At 62.9% G+C, this 15,586-nt stretch overlaps 2 protein-coding genes across 6 annotated transcripts in view; one reads left to right on the forward strand and one right to left on the reverse strand.

Moving 5' to 3' along the window:
- The first annotated feature begins 787 nt into the window (after nucleotides 1-787).
- SLC4A11 (solute carrier family 4 member 11) lies at nucleotides 788-11,380 on the forward strand. 4 transcript variants are annotated; one of them, XM_021688903.2, is made up of 20 exons: nucleotides 788-943; nucleotides 2,502-2,546; nucleotides 4,752-4,904; nucleotides 5,043-5,092; nucleotides 5,391-5,622; nucleotides 5,706-5,787; nucleotides 5,971-6,094; nucleotides 7,399-7,614; nucleotides 7,701-7,794; nucleotides 7,913-8,038; nucleotides 8,121-8,234; nucleotides 8,328-8,460; nucleotides 8,754-8,827; nucleotides 9,228-9,489; nucleotides 9,566-9,672; nucleotides 9,760-9,928; nucleotides 10,021-10,194; nucleotides 10,376-10,571; nucleotides 10,655-10,824; nucleotides 10,925-11,380. In XM_021688903.2, the coding sequence occupies exons 1-20, from the start codon at nucleotides 901-903 to the stop codon at nucleotides 10,986-10,988; spliced, it is 2,628 nt and encodes an 875-aa protein (XP_021544578.1). In that variant the 5' UTR covers nucleotides 788-900; the 3' UTR covers nucleotides 10,989-11,380. The 4 variants fall into 4 exon arrangements, 3 of the variants coding, with proteins under 3 accessions (XP_021544578.1, XP_044774421.1, XP_044774420.1); XM_044918486.1 differs by lacking the exon at nucleotides 8,121-8,234; XM_044918485.1 differs by lacking the exons at nucleotides 788-943; nucleotides 2,502-2,546 and having other exon boundaries at nucleotides 4,705-5,092.
- Nucleotides 11,381-12,860: 1,480 nt separating this feature from the next.
- The window catches only part of ITPA (inosine triphosphatase), a 10,770-nt gene continuing 8,044 nt past the window's right edge, over nucleotides 12,861-15,586 (reverse strand). Inside the window, exons 7-8 of one of the 2 annotated variants that reach the window (XM_021688964.2) lie at nucleotides 14,740-14,816; nucleotides 12,861-13,389 (exon numbers count right to left, since the gene is read on the reverse strand). In XM_021688964.2, coding sequence (XP_021544639.1) covers nucleotides 13,248-13,389; nucleotides 14,740-14,816 — 219 coding nt within the window. In that variant the 3' untranslated portion in view covers nucleotides 12,861-13,247. The remainder of the gene's footprint in view (nucleotides 13,390-14,739; nucleotides 14,817-15,586) is intronic. The other variant, XM_044918602.1, reaches the window with a different exon arrangement.

A 15,586-nucleotide genomic window follows, 5' to 3' on the forward strand; every position in this document is an offset into this window, starting at 1 on the left:
CTCTCTCTCTCTCTCTCTCTCTCTCTCTCTCTCTCTCTCTCTCTCTCGATTCGCAGAAGACCAGGCGCTGGCGAATGCACGTCCCCGGGTCGGGCTCCCCCCTGTTCGGGAAGGAAAACCGGGCGGCAGGGCTACCTTGGGAAGGAAAGAAGCCGCGAGCCAAGACCTTGACCCAAGAGAAGGCCGGGGGCGCACGGAGGCCAGAAGAGAAACCTCGAGGCGCACAGCGAGCAAACCCGACGCCGCCGAGCCGGGAGCGCCGCTGGCTCCGCGCACTAGGGCGTAGCCCAGGGAACGCGCGCCGGCCCATCTAGTTAGTCGGGGCGTGCTTCCTGGAGGAGGAGGAGAAGAGTTTACCACTCGAGCGACTGGGATGAATGGAGGGGGCGGGGCAGCTGGCAGGCTGGGCTTTGCCGAGGCCCCCTGCCGAGCCGAGGGCAGGGGGGCCTGCAGCGCGCATAAAGCTGACGCCCGGCGAGTCCTCCGGCTACCCGCCGCAGAGGCACAACTTCGTGGGTCCTTGGGCCCGTCGAGCTTCTTCCCAGAAACTTCCCAGCCCCGCCCAGCCCCTAATCCGGCGACGCCTGGGCGGGCACGCGGGCTCGTAGGAGCCCGACCTACACGTTCTGGCGGAGTCGCCCCGGGCTCCCGGGAGCAGCCTGCTCGGGACCGACAGGAGCGCGGGTGAGGGCGCCGGGCGGGCGGACGGGACCCCGCCCAGGGCGGCACCAGGGCGGGGCGTCGAGCGGCATTAGGACCCAGGCGCGGCGCGGGGGTGTGTCGCCGGCTCCGGCCGCTGGCCCGCCCCAATCGCCAAGCTCGGGGTCCCGGAGATCGGGGGGTGAGGAGCCCGGGTGTGCGCGCGTCTGTGCAGCCGTCTGGCGGCCGATCGCCGGGGCCATGGCTGCGGCCACCGGGCGCATGTTCCATCTCCAGCCATGCGGTGGGTGCCTAAGTCGGCAGGCGCGGCGGGGATGCGGCGGGAGGGCCGTCCGTTCTCCGCAGCGAAGGGGTGCTAGGCGGGGTCGCAGAGCCGTCGGAGCACCGGGGAGAACGCGGCTGCCGTCGGCCTGCAGACGCCCCAGGCCACGGTGGGCGAGGGGGTCGTGGAAGCTTCCCAGGCCTGGGGTCAGGTGTGAGTTCGGCGGAGAGGGAGGGAAGGCCGGGGGAGTACGAGGGTGGTGGCGGGAGGCCCAGGGAGCCTCGTGGACACTGCGTGCTCGATTTAATGCCCTCTCGCCGACTTGAAATGCGGTAGCCAGTGGAGGAGTGGGGCGTGGAAGTGGTTGGGACGGAGCTGTGGGGTCCTTAGCACGGGTACGCTGCCGCCTCACGCTACGTTCTGCCGGGACACCTTCTCGTCCCCGCGCTGCGGAGAAGCCTGCCCACTCTTAGGGATCCGGGGGCCTCCGACTGCCCCCTGCGAGGCCGCAGCAGCCTTTACCTCGCGGCCCTGACGCCTGAGGGCCAGCCTCGGGTTTGTACGGCCATTTATTTACCTGCACGTGGGGCGCCCGGGATGAGAGTAAGGTGTGCACCACCCCCACCCTTCCGGACCCTCGTCACCCTCGTCCTCTGTCCATCCCTGCAGCCTCGGATGCTAGCTTTACCGCCCCCGCCCCTCCCCTCTGGATGCAGCCCGGGCTCCCGTCCCGCGCGTCCGTCCGCATCCTGCCCCCCGACCCCCAGGGTCTCCGAGTCTGGAGGCGCTTTCCTCTCGTGCACGCGGCCCCTCCTGTCGCTTCCTTCCTCGCACGGAGCGGCACAAACAGTCGGGACGATCCGGGGCCCGGCCCGGTGAGCGCGCCCGGCGCTCCCCGCTCCCCAACCCCTCCCTGCCCCCCTCGCCTTCTCCCGGGAGGACCAACGGCTCCGCCTCCCAGGAGGCCCGGGACGCGGGTGGCACCGAGGGGAGGAGGCGGTTGCCAAGTCGGCCCCCTGTGACCCCGGGCGCGTGCGGTTGGGGGCGACTGCACATGTGATGGGTGTTGATGGCCCCAGGGACCGATGTGAGAGTGAGAGGCGCTATGTGCGGGCAGGAGGCCCCCAGCCCAGGTGCTGGGCTTGGCAACGAAACAGCGAGAGAGGGAGGCCAGGGAGGCTGGCCACTACATGGAGGGTGGAGGGACGGGCCCCCTCCCTCCAGCCCTGGCGGCCGGTGCTGAATAACACAGTCCACGGTACTGCACGGGTACTGTTAATAACTCCTGGAGGAAACGGTGCTGGGAACGTCTCCTCCCCACCCCGCTTGGCCCTTTCCCACTTGGGCAGACCCTAGCAGATTGGCTGAAGAGTGACAGGCTTGGCTTCCTCTGGCTCCGTAGGGGGCCCCTGCCTAGTGCGCCCCTGCTCCTATTCCCCCCAGGTTGGCCTGTATTGGGTACCTGGGAAGGGTAAGAAGTCGTCAGCATGGTGGGTGTCGGGTGGGGAGCAGCTGGGCACAGGAGACTGTCCCGGGCTGGTTGGTGGAGCTGGTAACAATTCTTGGGCTTTCCTTACAGAGTACTCCTCTAACATGTCACAGAACGGGTACCTTGAGGATGCAGGTGAGTACCTCTGGGGGTGTGTGTGGAGAGAGCTCCTTGGTCAAAAGTCTCTAGGGGACCTGGTCCTGGTCCCTCCAGCTGAGTACCCATGGCATTGACCGCCCATCTGGGGGCCTCTGCTGGTGCTGGGATGCCTTTAGAGCTTCCCGTCCAGGAGGTGGTGGTATGGTCAGGGGCGGACACGGACAGGTCGCTCCCGTGGTCCTGTGAGGGCAGGCAGTTCCCTCTCCTGGGTTCTGTGGACCATCTGGTGACCTGCCTTGGTTTGCGTTAGAATGCTCTGGTTACTGGGCCAGCCTTTAGGCCATGTCGTATATGCCCACATCCCTCAGTCCCTGCCCAGCCCAGCGAGGGAGGGGGCTGCCATTGTCCCTCTAAAGCCATGTAACCGGACCTTTCCCCGCTTCAGCTCTCCTGCTTGCTCCAGACCAGCTCTCCCCCTCTCTGTGTCTCGGGGATCTCCTGTGCCCAGACCTGGGGCCTGGCCTGACCATCTGAGGGGTGTTCAGTGGGATGGTGCTTGGACAGAGTGGTGATAGGCTCTGACCCAGGGCCCCCAGGGCCTGGTGACTGCGGGGGCCAGGCTGTTGGCAGGTGGGTTAGGTGTGTGGTTGGGCTTACAGGATGGACGTGGGGACATGGCCTCCTAGGAGCATTGCGGGGACCTGGTCGCATCAGCTGGGCAGGTCCTAGGTAGAGCCCAGAGTAGGGGAGAAGGGGGCAGTGTGAAGGGCAGTGCCCAAGAATAATGGGTGCTGGTGGGGGTGACGGAAGGGAGGCTAGGGCAGGTGGGGACTGGGGAGGAAGGGGTTTTTCGTGGACATGAGCTCCATGACAAAAATGGGAAGGACATCTTTTGACTCGGGGCTCTGAGTGCAGTGCAGACCCAGCACCTCCTGCCTGAAAGGGCCCAGGCTGAGCACAGCACACTGGGGGAATGGGGCCTGGGGTGTGCAGAGGAAAGTGGCGGGCTAGAGTGGAAGTGAGTCAGGGTGAGTCACTGGCTGGCAGGTTTAGGCGTGCTGCTGACCTGTCCCCGGCCCTGCACAGGTGTTTGTCAGGCATCCTTGGTCTGGGCTCCAGGAGCCCCTTTCCTGGGAGCACTCCCAGGTGGTGAACCATAGGGACCCACAGGACAGTCAGGAAGGGGTGCCGGCAGGGCCCTAGGAGGACCAGCCGCAAGAGGAAGCTTCTGTGGAGCCTGGAAGAAGGCCCTCTGGGGAGGGAGGCCCTCTGCTTGGAGCACAGCGCTGGCTTGCCTGGGGTGTTGGCCTGCTGGCCTGAGGATGGCCCATCAGAGGTCGGGAGTGGGACCGGGCCTGGCGGAACCGGGGGTCAGGACGAGGGTAGCAGGCCTGGCCCAAACTGCCATCCCAGAGCTCGCGAGGAGCCCAAGCAAGGGTGGAACATTTGCATGTCACCAGGAAGGCTTCCTCTAGAGGAGGGGCGCTGGGGCTGGGAGCCGATGGAGGAACTAAGGCCCACCCAGAGAAAGGCTCCGCTCTGAGAGGGAGTCCCAAGGTGCCACGACACTCCTCCTGCCTGCCATTGGGTCCCCCCTCTCAGTCCCTGACTGTATCTCTGGCTCCCTTACTTCCTGGGCCTTGTCTGCTGTCTGGACCGAGTCTGTCAGCCTTGATGCTTCACCCCACATGCCCTCCCAGAAAGGAAGCACTCTAAAACCCTGTGCCAGTAAGGTGGGGAGGGGCCTGGACACCACAGTAGTTCTGGCTTCCCTTGGGTCCCAGCTAGGGAGCCCGGCAGGTCTGGGTCCTGTAATTTGGGGGCTCGGGGAGGGCAGAGGCCAGTCTTAACTCATCATTGCACCACCTACCGGGCCCAGAGTTGTGGAATGACCATATTTTTCTGTAGCTGAGAGGATACACATGGGTCGGAACAGTGCAGGGCCCTGGTTCCTGCAGCTGAAGAATGTTGGAGAAAGCTGTTGGGTGGGGGCTGCCAGCTGGCTGCCATACTCTGATTGGGGCTGGGCTGGGATTAGACATTCGGCCCACCTGGGCCTGAGGCTTCCTTCCTGGCCTACAAGAGGCCTCCCTCACCACTCACTGAGAGTGCACCAAGGGGGACAGCCCAGGGGCGCCCCTGCTCCTTGGGCTTGGAGCCCCTCCCTCTGGTGTGTAGCACTGACGACCGGGTCCTCTTTGGGGGGGGGGGGGTCTCTCTCGGTGGTGGTTGGGTCTCTAGGCTACCTCAAGTGTGAAATGGATGATGCCTCTGAAACCCGTGAGGAGAGCCTGGGGGATGAGGCCTTCGACACGGTCAACTCCTCCATTGTGTCTGGCGAGAGCATCCGTTTTTTTGTCAACGTCAACCTCGAGGTGCAGCCCACCCAGGCTGGTATGGGGGTTGTAGCAGGGACAGGCTGGGGGGGGGGGGGGGGGGGGGGGACGGGGGGCTGGGCAGACACGGCCCCACGCCACCAAGAGAGTCCCGACGAGGTGGGGCGGCCCCCTGAGCCCTCCCACTTTTCCCTAGCCGAGAGTGAATCGCCTGGCGGCTGTGGGCTCCTACACACCTCCCGCAAGGTGAGTGGCCCGTCGGCGGGACAGGACATCTTTGCTCCTGGACCACCCACTGGGGGTGGAGGTGGCTGCTTCCCTGGGGTAGCTCACACCGCTCCCTCTCACACCGCACAGACACCTCCCGCTAGCCCTCGACCCGGCCGTGGGGGCCAGCCAGGCTGGGCCGTCCCTCTCGGAAGGGGTGCTGGTCCTGGTGGGCAGGGGCCGGGGCAGCCGGGGGGCACCACGGAGGAGGGTCCCAGGCCGTGACCGCGGATCTCCCTCACGGGCCTGTGTGCTTCTGTGTGTGCGGTCCCCACAGTACCTGAAGCTAAAGAACTTTGAGGAAGAGATCCGGGCACACCGGGACCTAGATGGCTTCCTGGCCCGGGCCAGCATCATCCTGAACGAGACGGCTACCTCGCTGGATGACGTGCTGCGTGCCATGCTGTGCCGCTTAGCCCATGACCCCCACAACACTGAGCCTGACTGCAACTTGGACTTGTTCATGGCCATGCTCTTCACCGATGCCGGGGCCCCCACGGAGGGGAAAGGTGGGGCCCGGCTCCCCAGTGGAGCACGGGAGCTCAGGGAGGTGGGCTGGCGGGCCCTCTGACCTCCTTCGCTCTGCCCTCAGCCCACCTGCTGTCAGATACCATCCAAGGGGTCACTGCCACAGTCACGGGGGTGCAATACCAGCAGTCCTGGATCTGCATCATGTGAGTTGCCAGGCCACCACGTTGGCCTCCCCAGTGACAGCTGGCCCACCCAGTTTGGGGGTGGAAGGTGTGAGCGCTCCCATCAGAGGTCACTGGGGGGTCAAAGTCAGGGGTTCCGGGGGAGGGGGAGCCCAGCTCCCAGGGTGGCAACCGTGCGCCGTGTGCCCTCCCCGCCCCTGGCAGCTGCACCTCCAAGGCCCTGCTGAAACGACATGTGTGCATCAGCCGTCTGGTTCGCCCGCAGAACTGGGGGGAGAATTCGTGTGAGGTGCGGTTCGTCATCCTGGTGCTGGCCCCGCCCAAGATGGTGAGTAGGGGTCTGGGGGTGGCTCTGTTTCCTGAGAAGGAAGATCCCAGGTTACTTGGCCCTCTCCCTGGGAGCATCTGCTCCATGTGCTGGGGGATCCCACAGTCCGGGCCCGAGGGCCTCGTGCTCACGCTGTCCTTCAGATCTGCCCCCCGCGTCTCCCTGAAGCATCCTTGCCAGGTCCTCATCAAACCCTAATTTCCCCCGAGGTTGCCCAAAAAGTGGTATTTCCTTCTTGGCTGGAAAGAGATACTTGTTAAAATTAGTATATTTCCAATGTGGGGGCTTTTCATCGGTCTACGCCAACCCCGATCCTTCTTGCAGGTGGCTGGCTCTATGATTTGCTGGCCGGGGATCCCCAATTCTGCCTGGGCCATGTACCCCCTGGTCAGGGGCACATCTTCCCCGTGTGAGGGCTGAAGCTAATATGGTCTGGGGAGTCTTCTTCGAAGGAAACGGATTTCAAAATCATAAATAGAAAATGGCGAAGGCCCCTCCCCAGGCCTGAGAAGGGCCTTCATGCTTAAACTTCCACTAGCTTCTTGACGATTCTGCCCCCTTAGGCAAAGCAGGCTCTGAGGGGAATGTCCCTCTTGGGGAGGTTACAGCGCTGGGGAGAGCGGAAGTGGGCTGCGTGTCAGGCAGAGGGAGTGACAGCTGGTGAGGCGGCCAGAGCCGTGGAAGGGGCAGCATCCCAAGGGCCGAGTGGCTGGACTCCTGCCTGGTGACAGGCGCCAACCAGCCCAACACCTGGCTCCTCCTCTGGAGAGCGAGCCTGTTCTAGAGCGAACAGGAAAGCAAAGCGTGGGCGGGACGGGCTCTGGACGACGGCTCTGGGCAGCACGAAGGGGTTGCCGTGGGGGAGGCTGGGCCCGGGGTTCATGGACAGAGTTGACTTTGGTCAGGCAAGAGGGAGAAGGCTTGACAGGCCTGGAGCCCCTCAGAAAATCAAATAAACCGGCAGACGGTTGGGAATACAGCTGGGGAAGATTTGTGTCCATCATTGCGATCTCATTATCCACGATGATGCAGGTTTGTGTTCCTTGGGACAATACCAGTACCTCAGTTTATAAGAACTCATGAGTTTATTAAGGAGATTCGGAGACTTGATGGTGGTTCTGGTGATCTGCTGACCTGGCGGGAATCCTGGCCGACTCCACTAATGCTTGACCTTTGGGGGACAAAACTTGCTGCCACTTCACAGTGGGGGGCACCTGCCCTGTGCCTGGGACTATCGGTGATGGGCAGGGCGGGGGACCCCCCAACTCTCCAGGAACTGCAGGTGTGACTTCTTCTGCCCCCAGAAAAGCACCAAGACTGCCGCGGAGGTGGGGCGCACATTTGCCACCATGTTCTTGGACATCACCTTCCGCCAGAAGCTCCTGAACACCCGCACGGAGGAGGAATTCAAGGAGGCCCTGGTGCATCAGAGACAGCTGCTCACCATGGTGAGCCAGTGCCCAGCCCTCGGCGCCAAGGGCTACAACATGAACTCCATCTGCAGACACAGACCCGCACAGGTACGGCGGGGAAGCCGGCCTGGGCGGCTGCCGTGACACATGGGCCATGGGCCGCAGAGCTGACAGACATCTGTCCCCTTCCCCAGCCCCTGAAGCACAAGGACTTTCTCCCTGTGGGGAAGGGCATCCGGGAGGACATTGCCCGCAGGTTTCCCGTGTACCCACTGGACTTCACAGATGGTACGTGGCCCTATGGTCCCCCACCCCCGCCGGAGCTCAGCCTGTGGCTTCGGTCCCAGGACAACACATGGGCCTGTCCTGCATCCCCAGCAAACTTCCTGTCCTGTCCCATTGCTAGGCATTATTGGGAAAAACAAGGCTGTGGGCAAATACATCACCACCACCCTGTTCCTCTACTTCACCTGCCTCCTGCCCACCATCGCTTTTGGGTCCCTCAACGATGAGAACACAAACGGGGCCATCGGTGAGGCGGGGGCGGGAGGCTGGTGGGGGCGGGGCGGGAGGCCCAGGGCTGCGGCACCCCCTGACCCCCCCCACCTCCTCAGATGTGCAGAAGACCATGGCGGGGCAGAGCATCGGAGGCCTCCTGTACGCTCTCTTCTCGGGGCAGCCGCTCGTGGTGCTGCTGACCACCGCACCCCTGGCCCTCTACATCCAAGGTGCCGTGGCACTGGCGGCGGGGGGTGGCTCCCGTGGTCCCCGGCCCTAGCCCAGCCCAGCCCTGACCAGCCCACTCGTCCTGCTGCCTGCAGTAATCTGTGGCATCTGTGGTGACTACGATCTGGACTTCAACACCTTCTACGCGTGGACGGGCCTGTGGAACAGTTTCTTTCTCGCGCTTTATGCCCTCTTCAACCTCAGTCTGGTCATGCGTCTCTTCAAGAGGTGACAGGGCCTTCCCCAAGCTGCTGGGACCCTCAAGCAGGAGGGAGACCAAGGCCGGGGATCTGGGTCAGCCTCCATGCCGGCCTCCAAGGCCCTGTAACCCCAAAGTGGCTGCGGTGCCCCCACCGTATCACTGCCCCAAGAGAGAAGCGTGGGACCCGGGGCTTCATGGCAGGAGGAGGTTGGGGGCTGTGCAGAGGCTCAGGGAAGCCTCCCCCCACCCCCGCTGCCCAGCCCCCTGACGGTTCACCCCCATTTGATGAGGCATGACACCCCTCCCGCCCCCCCGGCAGGTCGACAGAAGAGATCATTGCCCTCTTCATTTCCATCACCTTCATGCTGGACGCTGTCAAGGGCATGGTCAAAAGTGAGTGTCTAGCCGGTGGCCGCCTGCTGCAGGGGCAACTGAGCTGAGCTGGGGGACTATGGGCTGTGGCCGGGGCCGCCAAGCAGCATGCAAGCTAAGGCTCCTCCCACGGTCCAGGGTGCTCTCGGGAGCTGTGACCGGCAGAGAGCAGCAGTGCCGTGTGCTGGAGGGGGACAGGGCTGACCCAGGCAGGATCAGAGGCACGGGGCCCCGTGTGAGGCACTGTCAGAGATCGGGGCGGTGGGTGGACGAGCAGGTCAGTGGGGGCCCTCTCCTTTCCCTGTCCCCCCCAGAAGCCCTTTCTCCCCTCGGGGGCCCCCTCTCCCCCGCATCCAGGAGGGAGCTGGGCCTCAGCCTCCCCGAGCTCGGATGGCTGAGGCCTGCTGGCCTGTATCCACAGTCTTCCAGAAGTACTACTATGACCACGACTTCGGGAACTATTATACAGACAGCACTTCCCTGGTGAGCTTGCTGGGCCTTGGCACCGGCCTCAACACCAGCCTCCACACTGCCCTCAACACCAGCCTCCTGACCCGCCCGCCCCAGCTGACCTCCATGAGCCACCACGCCGAGCACCCGGGCCGGGAGACCGCCGTGCTCAGCCTCCTCATCATGCTGGGCACGCTGTGGCTGAGCTACACCCTCTACCAGTTCAAGAAGAGGTGAGGGCGGCCTACGGGCGAGGGGAAGGAGGCACAAGCCCCCAGGCCGCACTGATACACCCACCTGTGTCCCCAGCCCCTACCTGCACCCCTGCATGCGGGAGATCCTGTCAGACTGCGCCTTGCCCATCTCGGTGCTCACCTTCTCCCTCATCTCCTCCTACGGCTTCCGGGAAATCAAGAGTGAGTTGGGGTCTGGCAGGGGGTGCGGTGGGGTGGGGTCACCCCTCGAGGGCCGCAGGCTGGAGCAGGGGCCTGTACCTGCTGCAGTGAGCCAGTTCCGCTACAACCCCAGCAAGAGCCTCTTTGAGGTGGCCGAGATGCACTCCCTGTCCCTGGGGGCCATCGCCAGCGCCATGGGCCTGGGCTTCCTGCTCTCCTTGCTCTTCTTCATCGAGCAGAACTTGGTGGCTGCCTTGGCGAATGCCCCAGAGAACAGGTGTGCAGGGCTGGGCAGGGGAGGGCTGAGCGTGCGCCCGATCCTGCAAGGGGCCTCGGGGATCCGGCCACACGTGCCCCCGTCTGCTGCAGGCTGGTGAAGGGCACTGCCTACCACTGGGACCTCCTGCTCATCGCCGTCATCAACAGCGGGCTGTCTCTGTTTGGGCTGCCCTGGATCCACGCTGCCTACCCCCACTCCCCGCTGCACGTGCGGGCCCTGGCTTTGGTGGAGGAGCGTGTGGAGAACGGGCACATTTATGAGACGTGAGTGCGGGCCGGGTCCCTTGAGACCTGAGGCAAGTCATGTGGGCCCTGAGGTGGGGGGGGGCCTGGGCCACATGGGACCCAGGCAGGGAGGGAGCCCGGGGAGCCCCATGTGAGCCGAGGGGGGACCCGGCCCCATGGACCAGGGCCGGAGGTGAGCTGGTGCCCTGGGACCGCGCAGGATCGTGAATGTGAAGGAGACGCGGCTGACCACGCTGGGCGCCAGCATCCTGGTGGGCTTTTCCCTCCTGCTGCTACCCTTCCCGCTGCAGTGGATCCCCAAGCCCGTGCTCTACGGCCTCTTCCTCTACATCGCGCTCACCTCCATCGACGGCAACCAGCTCTTCGAGCGCGTGGCCCTGCTGCTCAAGGACCAGGTGAGTGTCCGGCCCTGAGAGTGAGGGCTGTGGGGCGGGTCACGGCTCCAGGCCTGCCCACAGTGGGTCCCTGCCGCCCGCAGACCTCGTACCCACCCACCCACTACGTCCGGAGGGTGCCGCAGAGGAAGATCCACTACTTCACGGGCCTGCAGGTCCTGCAGCTTCTGCTCTTATGTGCCTTCGGCATGAGCAGCCTGCCCTACATGAAGATGATCTTCCCCCTCATCATGATTGCCATGATCCCCATCCGGTACGGGCGGGCGGGCGGGGCGGCAGGGCGTGGGGGGTGCCCTCTGCCTCTTGCTCTCCGACCCAGTGCTCACCTTGAGGTCTGCTCTCCCTCTGCCCAGCTACAACCTGCTGCCCCGAATCATTGAAGCCAAATATTTGGATGCCATGGATGCTGAGCACTGACTGGGGCCCTGACGTGCAGGCCCCGGCCATATCCCCTTCACTCGTCTCTCTGGCTCTGCCCAGGCTGACTCTGCAGCCATGCGGGGGGGGAAGTATGGGTGTCCTCTGGGGTGGGGCTCTGTGCTGCACCCCGTCCCAGCTGTCCCATCAGGCCTAGGGCATCTAGGCATAGGAAGGGGGGTGGGTGTTCCACGGTAGGTGCCCATCCCTGTCCCCATTAGCCTTTCGCTTGGGTCAGTCACACTGCTCAGGGCAACTTCTGTCCAGAGTAGGACTAAGCAGGACGGATTTTCTTTTGATAAAAGAGTCAGATGTCTGAAAGAGAAACCATTTCCTTGATTGTGTAAGGAACTTGCTGTATGCACACTAGAGAATAAAACTCCTGTTTCTACGCTTCCATCTCTGCTGTCCTGCCCTGCCCCAGCCTCAGGGCCACCAGAGAATACGAGTCGGATGTAAAGGGGAGGCAGAATAAAAAGGACCAGGGTTTGTTGAGTGCCACAGGCTGTCACCTCCAGCCCCACACCGTGGATGTTGGCCCAACAGGGGGCTGGGGAAGATCCAGGAGGCCCTGGCGCTGCGGGGTTGCCAGGAAAGCTTGCAGGGGAGGTGTTGTTCTGGGAAGAGCATGTGCAAGGGCCCGGAGGAGAGGGCTTGGGGCCAGTGCCGAGCCACGGCTGGTGGAGGAAAGACGAGCGGGCCTGGCAGCCCTGGGCCTGGGCTCACGGAGCTCAGAGCCACTGTGGTGACAAACACCCTGTGTGGGGTGGGTACCAAATCTACACGTGGGGGTGGGGCAGGGGCTGCACCCCGCACCAAGGCACGCATAGTGGGGCTGAACAGAAGTGGAAGACTCGGAGGCCAGGATGTGGGGATTGGTTCGATGGAAGGGAGAAGGGGCTGTGTTCCTGGCTTGGTCACTTGGTGGTTGGCCAGAGGCCCCATGACCTACCTTATAGGACTTTGGCTTCCCCAACACACCAGAGACCAAGGGCGCAGATGAGAGAAGACATCTGCTACCTCTAAACTGAAAAGGACTCACATCTAGATATGCTAAGAATTCCTGCAAACCAACAACAAAAAAAGACCAGGGCTCCAACTCCAATAGAAGAGGCAAACCTGTGAGGGGGCAGCAGGAATGCTCGATGCCCTAGGTCACCTGACAAATGCAGCCCCAAGGGGGCTGGCATCGTCCACGTGGACCTGGCAACACTGAGCCTCCCAAGGCTGGCCGGCTGCCCACGTGGGGGGGTGGGTAACCTGGTGCATGGGTGGGGGGAGGGGAGGACCAGGGTGATGCTCCCCGGTAGGGGGGCGTGGGGACAAGCATGTTCATGGTGTGGGTAGGGATGGGTAGCAAAGGGGAACAGTGTCCTGTGGGCCTGGGACATCACTCTAAGAGTTGATAGCAAGCACAGAGGGCTGCCCGGCCCTAAGCTCCATGTACCCAACCCCATGCGTGCGGCATGTGATCCTTTGGGGCCCCCTCCCCAGTGGCCTGGGTGTTCCCTCCAGGGAGGGCTGTATCCAGAATCACCAGGCAGGGAGCAGACGAGCCCCCAGCACCCCACGTCTGAGCCCCAGCCAGACAGCCCTTCCGGGGGTTAACAACCCAGCAGAGCCCCACAGGCTGCTCTGTCATACTGAAATAGAGCCCACCCCCCAACCCAGCAAACACCACGGAGGCAGCTGGGTGGTGGCCTCCCTCCGTGGGGGGCGGGCAGCATGTGTCTGGCATGGAAACAGTCAGCTCACGAGCTGAAACTTGAAGAACGAAAAGAAAGATGCGATACTCCAGTGAGCAAGGTCATGCGGACACCCTCGGCTGCTACCCTCGTCCCATCATCGTCCCCCGCCCCCCCCCCCCCCCCAAGGTTTCCTGCTCCCGCGCAAAGAGATTCAGGAAACACACAACTGCCTGGGGCAGGTTTCAAAGCTGATATATCCAGTTTATTCTGGAGGAAAGTGCCTTCCAGTATTTTTATTTCTACCACTTTAAAAACGTCGAGGGCGATTTGTGGGGTTCTTCCCAAACCCTCGGGCCTGCTGCGGCCAGCTTCACATCCCAGGTCCTTTCAGGATCCCAGGCCAGGAGGCTGCAGGAGGGCCCACTGAATCCCCGAGGGCCCCAAGTTTCTCCCAGCTGAGCCAGCTGCTCCTCCAGGGATGGTGAGGCTGTCTCAACCCCCCCGCCCCAGGAAGCGGTGATCTGGACGGCAGTACTTGGAGGGCTGCCTGTCTGATGGCGGAGGTGGCAGGCTAGCCTTCCCCAGCTCCCCGGCCGGGGCAATCACCACCAACTACCGGGGGAGCGAGGCCGCCGAAGTACTTCTGCAGCTCAAGCAAGGCCCGGAAGCGATGGGAAATGGTGTTCTTCTCCGCCTTGGGCATCTCTGCATACCTGAGGGGTGACAAGAGCAGTTCAGAGGTGCCCGGATTCAGGGGGTGCGCTTCCCTCACCCGTCCTGGAGCCCAAAGCTCAAGGAGTCGCCAGGAAAGGGTGGTGGGGCCACCAGCTCCTGGCAGCCAGAGTTAATTTAAAAAAAAAAACAGAGAGAGGGGCGCCTGGGTGGCTCAGTCGTTAAGCATCTGCCTTGGGCTCAGGTCATGATCCCAGGGTCCTGGGATCGAGCCCCGCATCGGGCTCCCTGCTCGGCAGGAAGCCTGCTTCTCCCTCTCCCACTCCCCCTGCTTGTGTTCCCTCTCTCGCTGTGTCTCTGTCAAATAAATAAATGAAATCTTTAAAAAAAAAGAGAGTTTTAAATTCCCCTGTAGGTGGAAACCCGTACTGACGAATGTGGAAGGATGTTAGACTTGCCCAATTGTGTCCAAAAGTTGTTACGGGAAGCCAGAGACAGGGGGACGAGCTGCATGTTTGATCAGCTTTGTCATCTGTTGACAGGAAGCAGTGGGACCTGACGAGTAACACGACAGTCTCCTCTTGTGTACTGCGGGAGTGGTGCGGGACAGCCGGCCGGTGGCCCCTCCTCCGTGTCAGGCCTCCAGTGAGGTGAGGACCACAGCCCGCCTGGGTGCCGCCGGCCTGTGCTGTCCAGTACGTGGCCGCTAGCCACGAGTGGCCATGTACGTTGAAATCAACCGCAGTTGAATAAAACTACGTTCAGTTCCTAAGTCCTACTGGATAGCCACGTACTGGATCGAACAGTGGAGAAACAGAGCCTTTCTCTGTCTTGCGTTCCTGGATGGTGCTGCTGCACGTCGTCCTCAGCCCTGTCTGGCTACTGTGAGGCCTCAGGCCACGATCCCTAGGGGCCCCTCAAGCCTGGAACACTTGATTCCAATAATGGCCAACATGTCCAGTGCAAACAAGGGGGCCGAGGGGTCAGGGGGAAGTAATGAGGACACTTGGCACTGGGGTGGTTTCGTGCGGTGCTGGAAGTATTAACATTTTTCCAAACTACACAGGGAAGCCAGATCATCCCACAAAACGGTCAGGTTTAGATGTGACAAGCCAAGGGCAGAGGGGAAGGCACTCGAGTCACACAGCTGCTCTGTGGGGAGCTGGAGCCCAAGGGCCCAGAACTCCCAGCTCTGCCTGACTGCCTCCCGCCGCTGGAGAGCAGCCCACGCGGATTCCTCGCGTCCACCCCAGCAGAACCGCCTTCAGCTGCAGCAGCAGCCTACGGCCGGGCCCGCGAATCTGCACGCCTGCGCTCGGGCGGGGCGCCGAGCCAACCCGGACCGCGGCTGTCCCAACCCCACCGCCCCGGAAGAAAACGGGGCTCCTTACGTCTGCTCATATCCATCAGGCTGAAAGCAGGGATCCCAGCCAAAGTCTCGGCAGCCTCGGGGCGCCACGATCTGGCCCTGCCAGGGGAAAGGAGGGGGGAACAGGTGTTATCACTGGGCACAGAGGAAATGCCCTAGGAGGAGGGTAGCCAGTTTGAGTCTGGCTAGTTTATGTACTTGGTTAAGCCCCAGGTATTCAAAATAGATGGTTTCAAGAAGTCCGTGGTACCTGCACATGTTTGCTGAATACATAAATAAAATGCAGTGGGACCGCTCTCCCTGCACACACACACACACACACACACTCTCCCTGCGCGCGCACACACACACACAGCTCTCCCTGCGCGCACACACACACACACAGCTCTCCCTGTGCACACACACCTCTCCCTGCACGCGCACACAACACTCTCCCTGCGCACACACAAACACACGCTCTCCCTGCGCGCGTGCACACACACCTCTCCCTGCGCGTGCACACACACCTCTCCCTGCGCGTGCACACACACTCTCCCTGCACGCACACACACACCTCTCCCTGCGCGCGCACAAACACACGCTCTCCCTGCGCGCGCACACACACCTCTCCCTGCGCGTGCGCACACACACAGCTCTCCCTGCACGCACACACATAACTCTCCCTGCGCGCACACACACACCTCTCCCTGTGCAGACACACACACAGCTCTCCCTGCACACAAACAGCTCTCCCTGCGCGCACACACAGCTCTCCCTGCGCGCACACACACCTCTCCCTGCACGCGCGCACACACACACACACTCTCCCTGCGTGTGAGCGCACACACACAACTCTCCCTGCGCGTGAGCACACACACAGCTCTCCCTGC

This window comes from Neomonachus schauinslandi, chromosome 10, assembly GCF_002201575.2.
Source record: "Neomonachus schauinslandi chromosome 10, ASM220157v2, whole genome shotgun sequence".
NCBI classification, from domain to species: Eukaryota; Metazoa; Chordata; class Mammalia; order Carnivora; family Phocidae; genus Neomonachus; species Neomonachus schauinslandi.